Below are 8,823 nucleotides of genomic sequence, written 5' to 3'. Positions count from 1 at the left end.
GTGATGCTCAGGTCAATATATTTGACAAATCGACCTCACGTGAGACCGAGGTGGTGGGTTGTATGGCCCAAAAGATCCTGTGGACCTCAACAGGAACACCCAAATGATGTTGCCCTAGGGACCACCGGCACGCATCCGATGGTCCCTCCATCATTTGATCTTTGATGAGTCGATGACACCAAGCTGACAGCTCACTGAATCCCTCACCAGCCTGTGTTCCATCAGAGACATCAAACATCTGACGGCCTAGATCGACGGGACGCTCGATAAGGGAGAGGTGGGCCCCAAGGGGGAGAGTGTGGGGAGGTCGGGGGGCCGGGGGGGGGGGACGTCCACGTGGCTCGACTGTGAGGTGCCACGACGTGAACACCTCACCTGGACCCACCGGGTCTCATGGGAGATTCGCGTGGGGTGGGGTGGGGTGGGGTGGGGTGGGGTGGGGAGCTACGCGACGACAGAGGGGCTCGCGGTGGGGCCCGCTGGCAGGGCGCTATCCCCAACTGATTTGTCCCCCCCTCCCCCCCTGGTCCTCCGCGCGGCCCAGCCGGGATTTCGCCCCTCCATCTTTCGTCCTCTTCGTGGGGGCCCCGGTTAACTTGACTCGCTCCAAGCGGATTCCCCAACCGACCCCCGCACCCACCGCTCCTGGAAGGACTCGAAACCAACGTCTCTTCGTGATCTCCCTGTGAGTCCCGTACATCCAACCCATACCGTATCACATGGAAATCCTGAGATGGATTTTTGATGGCTGTGTTGAAGACTCGCATGGGTTTTCTTTTGTCGTGTTGCTTTAGGGGTGGTGGGTTGAGTCCACGCCGTGCATCGCGGGTACGTGAGCGTTACACGTGGCACGTGGTGATGTCTCCTCTTCGCATCCTTTGTTGATCCCTTTCGGTTTGGTTTCTTCCGTCTTTTTGATCGAGCTGGAAAAGCCGGGATTCAAAGAAACGAACGAGAATAACTCGATCACATCATGTACAAGATGGTAATGCTGCTGAGAAGAAGAAATCTGGAAAAGATTTGATGAGTGTACGTGTTTACAAATAATTTAACAAATTTTTCCTTACGATCAAAAACTATTACCATAATCTGAGGAACAGAAAAAAAAAAAAAAAAAAAAAAAAAAAGAAAGAAAGAAAAAGAAAGGAAAAAGCCTTGGAAAACAGAGACTAAAAATTCTCTATGATCTAAGCATGTTATCCGTTTATTCTTCTTGGGATTCACGACACGTTTACATTGACACTACCAGTCTTGCGGCATTTACAGATGGGACAGGCGTCGATCGCCGGAGCGCAGGCAGAGCACAAGCAGAGATGCCGGCAGGGCAGCAGCAGCACCGACGGCTCGCTTTCTCGGCAATTCCGGCACGCTCTCCTCCATGGGTTGATCAGCTTAATCTCCTCTTCTTGGTTGTCGCCACAGCAGCATGACTCGGCGTCGGCGGCCTCGCCCTCGCCCTCGTGCTCCTCCTTGACCTTCGCCTGAGCTGCGAGGACTTGCTCTAAGTTGGTCCGGAGAACGTTGGCCGTGGCCTCGTTGCTCTGAGCCAAATCCCTCCATATCTGGTTCTCCACACACAGGCTCTTGATGCGTTCCTCTAGTGCCCAGTTGAGCTTGCCGATCCTCTCGATCTCCTCTTCCTTAGCCTTTAGCCGTTTCGATACTCTCTCCTCGACTGCTACGAGGACTTGCCTTGCGAAACGCTTTCGCCGGTCCATCAACTCGAATCTCACCTTCTCTACCTGCAAATATCGATGGAACTCGTTACACCGATCGAATGGACACGATTGGATTGGATTCGGGAGCGAATGGGTGTTGGAATGGAGAATTACGTGATGGGCGATGAGCCGATCGACGTCGAGCATCTGGTGGTGCACGTGGGAGGAGATGTCTTCGCCGAGGAAACAGAGCGGGCGGTCGGAGTCTCGCGACCTCTTCTTAGGTAGCCGCACGGCGGCGGCGGCGGCGGCAGGGGGTAGGTTGTTGAAGGTGAGACTGCTTTCGGAGGCGGCGGTGGGGGTGGTGGGATTGTAGAAGGGGATGAAGGAGCCGGTAGTGCCGGAGACGGGCGCGACGAAGCTCATTTGGGTGTTGTAGATGCTGGATTGGTTCTCCAAAGCGTTGGTGATTTCTCTGCAACAAGAATAAAAACAACAATTAAGCGTTGTTTAATTTGTTAAGAATAAATAAGAAGAGCGGGGGAAAGGGTGAGGGAATTAACAAGGGTGGCGAGGGGCATTTAGTACCTGTTTCTAAGGAGTTGGGAGGGGAAGAGGTGAAGATGGTGGGCTTCAACTGCCATCAGAGGTGTCTTTATATGTTGCGGGTGTGGGGGATGTTTGCTATTTCTTACGAGTTGAGGAGAGAAAGGAGAGGGAGAGGTTTGAAGAGAAGGGGGAGAAGGGTGTGGGAAGGGATGGGACGGGACATGCAATTGAAATGGGTGGGGGAGAGGTGGGGTTTATTTAGGGGTTTGGTTTAGAGAGAGAAAAGAGAGAGAGAGAGAGAGAGAGAAAGGTCAAAAAAAACAGAAACAAAGAAAGGAAAGAAAGAAAAAACAAAACAAAAGATGGAGAGATGGATGAAAAAATTGTTCGGATTCATTAAAACTTTTAATTTCAATATAAAATTGGAATATATTTTTTTTGGTACAGAAATCGGTGCTTGGTTTAGGGTACATGCAAATAATGGTAAGTTCACGTGGGGCCAAAAAGTCTTTATTGATGGGCCTATTTTGAGGACAAGAAACAGTTGTGGTTTGTTGTGGCGGTAGCGAGAGAAAAGAGGGAAAAGCGGAGCGAGTTTTGAACGAAATCTTCTCTTCTATCTTTATTTCGTTCATATCAAAATTTATTTAATGCGAGAGGGAATCGAAACTGACACGCACCGCTGCCGGACACGTGGCGTCCGACAGTCACATGCGGGCGGGCGAGCCACGGAGGGACCTTATTCTTCCTGCGCCCAACGTGAATGGGCCGCCCCATCGACGGGCCCCGTGGGTGGCACGTGTGGGCCAGGAGGTGAGGGGGTTGAGATCCGACAATTGTGGGGACCATCTGTGGGTCCCATCCCACAACTCCAGATGCGGGGCCCACGAGCATCCCCGCTTTGGACCCTTCTGCCCGTACCTTTCTCGTGTCTCCCCCCGTCTTGTAAAATCTCATCACCCTTCATCTGTTTCACCTGACTCACCATGTGAATCCCCTACAACGAAAAGATAATACACACAGACACACACACACACAAGGTCTTCTTTTATGCATTTAGTGGTGGGTTGGATTGCACTTTATATAATTTTTATTATATCATCTTTATTATCTAAATTATAAATTAAAAAATTATTATTTTTTTAAAATTATATAAAATATAATATAATAATAATAAATAAAAATTAATCATTTTTTTACGTGAAAGATACAATCCAATCATAAATATATACCATCAAATATATCATCCTAATATTTACAATAACATACTCATGGTTTCAATTTATAATTTTTAATTGATCGCATACTTACAGATCAGTTGATATAATATTAAATATTTTTTTTAAAAACAGTCTCTTATTGATTACACCAATTAAATCTGATTCCATCTTTCTAGGGACCATGGCCCTATCATCTCCAACCAATCACATGTACTAAGGAAATAAGAAAAGAAAAATAAAAGATAATAGATGAAGGGTAGGGAGAAAGAGAGGGAGAGGGTGCTGAGGAGTATTTGTTTATTATAATAAATTGTTTGGGGGATTTGAGGACTGGATTAGATGGACCCTAAGGGTGTAAAAGCTTTGATGAAAGTCAGAACAAACAACCAACCACATGGTGCAGTGCATTATTCTCTCCTTGGAAATGTGGAAGAATTGTTTGTTTTTCTAGAAAACACTAGCATTATTGACGCTCATAGTTCTTTGTTTCCAACCTTTTGATTTGACGTGATATATTTATTATGTTTGGCATGTCAGCCTGTGGATTCTCTGTACAACTTCCGTGCAGGGTTTTCTCACGTTGCATCTCCTTGCCGGAAGCCAGCTTTGTGTAGACTCCAAGAGGTTTAAGTGTTTTACGAAGTGGCAATTGATAGCCACTTAATAATTGCTCCGAGTCAAGAGATTTTATTGACCTACCAATAAAGCATGCATTTTTTTTTTTTTTTTTTTGGACTTAGATTTAGTGCATTTATGGGCTCATAGTATTATTTTGCAGCAATCGATTTGGAAGAGAAGCTTGCGCAGGTACATACTAAAATACAATAAAAAAGAATAAAATAAAAAAATTGATCATCTACTAAAAGTAATGATAAGACTTGCATAAAAGAGAAACTTATACTGCCATGTAATGATAATTATAAGATCGATCGTGCATGCCAGTGTAGACTCAGAGAGTATAATATTTTTCTGTGACAAGGTAACCAGAAGGTTGCAGTGGCATAAAATTATGGTCACCATAAAAAAATACTAGTGTTTGTGTTCTAGCTAAGAATAGGCATGGCCAAAGGTGGATTATCTTGTACTATTATAGTATGCACTCACCATGTAAACATATTTGTGCTTTGATTTAACAAGCAGATTTTTTACTTTCAAATGTACCATGATCTCAAGATTTCTTGTTCACCACACATGGTGATCGTGGGTGACAAACTTGTTCCCTATGTCTTTCTTAATGCCTCGTGACTCAAAGTAAACTATCATTATTAAAACTAAGTCATTAAACATTTTGACTCAGATCCGTGCAATCACGCGATCATGGGCCATTACAATGCATTAGTCACCCCCCACTCCTTAGAATACTCCATAGATGGAGAATAGGGTCAAGGAAAAGGCAATAGGTGAAAAAGAAAAAAAAAAAGAGAGAGAAAAAGAGAGCATGAAAGAGAACCCATCAAGCATACATAGATAGGTGCATGGATTCTCATCCATTGCACCATTCTCTGTCTTCATTAATGCGCCCATCAACCCCAACCATATCACCACCAACATTGCTTAATTACCAAAATCACAAGACCTTAAAAGCTAAAGATTAGAAAAAGGTGGTCACATGACCCCACATCATTTAGGTGGATCTATCAGGATTCGAAAGCGACGGCCCCTCGGATCGCTATGACTGTTCGATTTTCATCACAATCGAATCTTCACCGTCCAACGAACCTTGCAAAAATTAAAGGAGGCTAGAGGATATCATGTGTGTTTGTGCTTCCCCCTTTTACGGGCAATTGGAAGCACCTTGACTTGTGGGCACAACACCTCACATCCTTTTCCTTCTCCCTATCCAACTTAAAGCTGAATCCTCTATACACGTGTCCTACCATCTTCCCCTCCATCCTTTTTCTGGGTTCAAGTCCCCATTTGGTGAGAATCTCACTAACCCCCATCTCTTCTTCCTCCCACCTTTCCCTCCCCTTTGTTTTCTTATCCTTTTTCCTTTTTCTTATTTCTGTCATTGCTCTTCACCATGGCTTTAAGGAAGATATCATATGTTCAAAGCAAAGGTTGTACCATATTCTGACTAAAGGGATAGGAAAGTTGGAGGTCAGGGTCCCAACACACAAAGCCCAAGGCAACTCCCTCACCTTGGTTGAGAGTTGGTTGTGGGGCAACTTCCCTGCCACCTCTTTCATTGGGGGTTTGGTCTCCCACCCTTATCAATATTCCTTGCGCTGGAAACATGCCTCACTTGCGCATTTGTGCTCACAAGGGCCCTTCCAAAGAGCTTTGCTTGGAATCCATGCCCTTATAGGTGACCTTTGGACCCCCAAGAGATGCAAAAGAAGTCCATGGAGTGTTTGTGGCGTTCACTTAAAATCCTCGGTCTTTTTCACTTGAGAAATGATACTATGTGGGCCCTCGAGACCTGTCATTTGTGGTTGAGTCTCCACCACGGCATCAATGACTTGGAAAGCTAAAAACAAACTATTCCAACAAAGATTAAATTTTAGATTAGGAAACGCCAGCAAACTTAGCAGTCATTCTTAGAAAATATATCAAGAAGCAGAGTATCAGAAGTTAGGCAAGGATACAATCAAGTTGAAAAATCCAAATCATTCTTCAGTGAGCTGATGCTTATAACAAGCAGAATCAATTCAATTTGCACCGACCTGCGATAAAAAAAAATCTCGTCTCTTTTCAATGGAAAAATGGTCTTATGTGGGTCCTTTAGAGGCAATCGTGTGCAGTCTCCACCAAGGTAGTGATTACTTGGAAAGCTAAATTAAAGTCGTTGACCCTAAAATTAGGCACTAATCAACTCTGAACATGTTGTTATTTATGCAAAAAAAAAAAAAACACATACAACAAGATCAAGTTTATATCAAACTTCAATAGGAACAGTCAAGCTAACCGCGATAATAACATATGCATTTCTACTCACATTTACGTTGTGATTATAGCCACTAAAGACAATCTTGGATTAGCAGCACTATTCAATGGAGAATGAAAAATATTACAGGGAAAATTTTGATTGAAGTATGTGGGGTCACTTTACCTGCATGGCATGTAGGACAGTATTAGGCCCACATGTTCCCTAATCATCCATCACCAGCTCCTATCAAGCATTTAATATTTTCAACCCTCTATAACAGTATCTATATGTGTATGTTAGTTGGATGACCAGTCACTGATCCCTTTCTTCATGCATCAGACAATACAATTAGGTGAGCACATTTGTTTGATAGCCAATAAAGCTGACCCACTCCTACAGCAGAGGCAATGACTGGTGATGCAATTTAACCATAGTGGATGCTAGCCTTGAAAGATGGATATCTAGAGCTACTTACTCTTCTTTCTTTTGTGAAAAGGGACCCCCCAACTTGTGAAGAACTGTTTGGCATGCTTAGCCTAATTGAACAATGACAGCTTCTTAGCTTTGGTAGAGCCATCAGACAAGGAATAGAACTGGTCTTTTCTTTGTCACTTTTAATGTGTTGGTGATAGATACTAATCTGTTGCCTACCAAAGAGCCTCAGAATAGGCCAGAAAATGATATGATTGTATAAGAAGAATATGACTGGTCCAAAGGCCTAGTGAGAACCTTGCAACTAATTCCAACAAAAAAATTGTAAATGGAGGACCGACACTTGCACCGCAAGGATATGTGGTCCAAAGAAAATGAGATAATCCTACAAATCAAGCATGGTTTTGGATTTTATTTTTGGAAGAAAAAGAAGTTCTGGAATTTATTCAGAAAAAGGTGATTCTTGGTTATCTATGGAACCTATTTTCGTGAAACATTACTGCATTACATGTATTACAGGTTTCTTTCATCTTTTGCTGCCCTAACTTTAACCAAAGATGCTTCTCCCCTTCTCCCTTCTTTTTTTTTTTCCCTCCACTAATCATCACATCATCGGTTATGTCGATCAAATGATGCAGTGAATTACATGGCAACTTGTCAACCGCATGCGACATTTAATTTGATGGAAAAGGCAAAACTAATACAATAATAAAAATAAATAAATGAATCAAAAGATCGATAAACCAAAGAAATGGAAGGATAATGGCATGTTTGGGTTCCACTCAACCCAAACAAGGGGTTGAGTTACCACACCAACAGGACAAATGGCTGAAAAATAAATTTGCTTCGCAAAGTCAATCGATGCAGTCCAAAAATAGAGACTATTGAGAACTAGTTTGGAGACTCTGATTATTGTGCTTTTCTAGCAGTGGTCAATTAAGAGGGCCCTCAATCACAAATTTAAGATGAAAGGCTTCTGCTCAGACAATGATAGGGAGCAAGAGTGATGCATAAGAAGACTGAACAATTAGAATCCAGATAGGTCACAAGATATCGAGTGCGACAGGCCGAAAGCATGTGCTTTGGACCAATAATAGAAGCATATAAGGTTGGGCACCTTAGCAAGAATATGGAACAAGAAAGTAAAAGAAAATATCATTGCTTCCAATTGGAGATCAGCAGCCTCCATCAGTGCCTTTCAGATAGATGTTTTAAACCAGCTGCCACTACTTAAATCCAAAGATTGGCTTCGGTTGGCCCTGACCAGAAACATATCAAAGCATTAAAAGAAATCACAGCATCCACCACTACTTTTTGTTTTGTACTGTAGGCTTTAGCTCACATGATGCTTTGGTGGAGAGCAGACCCAAAACCAGTCACTTGACAGAATCTGGTCACAATCAAATACACCTCACATATATTCTCCACTTCCATATGCCATTACTGATTTCAATAACAGGAAGCAGCCACTGATCCACTTCTCCATGCCTCCATGACATAGCACCATCAGCATTCAGGCTCATCATATCAATATAGGCCATGATTCAGTCTGTCACTGAATGTTTAACAAGACATCATCTACCTTTCCAGCTGTCAGTTTGATTGTTGGATGTAATTATTTGAATTCCTCCTTTTGTGCTTGGTGCAGCAGCATGCTCTCCCTGACTTTTGGTGCAGAAAGTTGTTAGCCTAAAATTCATCTATGAGCTATCTAAGCTTAGTGAGGTTTGTCAAAACAACAAGAAAATAATCTTCTGAAAGGTTTTCATTGTCTGCCACATCTAGCAAGGTTGTTCTATTAGTACCAATTTTCACCAATAATTTTTCTCTATATCCAATCAATAATTTCTTAGGAGTGGAATCCAGATGCATTGATCCAGATTGAATGTCATCTACTCACCACTCAAATCACTGAACATAGAATAGTAGCAAAACAGAGGAGGTCAGTAGTTTGTCGATGTTGTTGAACAATAGAAGGTGAAAGTCCATATGTCACCAAGAAGTTGAAGATAAAAAGATAGAATTTATAAAGTTCCACGTCTCCTCACCTTCTCAATTCTATGTCTGTACAGTTTGTTGCTACAGATGCAACCAC

General features: G+C 42.9%; 1 protein-coding gene across 1 annotated transcript; it reads right to left on the bottom strand.

Moving 5' to 3' along the window:
• Nucleotides 1–999: 999 nt before the first annotated feature.
• LOC105060614 (probable BOI-related E3 ubiquitin-protein ligase 3) lies at nucleotides 1,000–2,440 on the bottom strand. Its single transcript, XM_010944404.3, has 3 exons — nucleotides 2,247–2,440; nucleotides 1,833–2,133; nucleotides 1,000–1,742 (listed from the first exon to the last, which is right to left on the bottom strand). Exons 1-3 carry the CDS (start codon nucleotides 2,300–2,302, stop codon nucleotides 1,221–1,223), a joined length of 879 nt encoding a protein of 292 aa, XP_010942706.1. The 5' UTR covers nucleotides 2,303–2,440; the 3' UTR covers nucleotides 1,000–1,220.
• Between the last annotated feature and the right edge of the window lie 6,383 nt (nucleotides 2,441–8,823).

Source organism: Elaeis guineensis, chromosome 2 (assembly GCF_000442705.2).
Source record: "Elaeis guineensis isolate ETL-2024a chromosome 2, EG11, whole genome shotgun sequence".
NCBI classification, from domain to species: domain Eukaryota; kingdom Viridiplantae; phylum Streptophyta; class Magnoliopsida; order Arecales; family Arecaceae; genus Elaeis; species Elaeis guineensis.
This window is presented reverse-complemented; position numbering and strand designations above follow the sequence as displayed.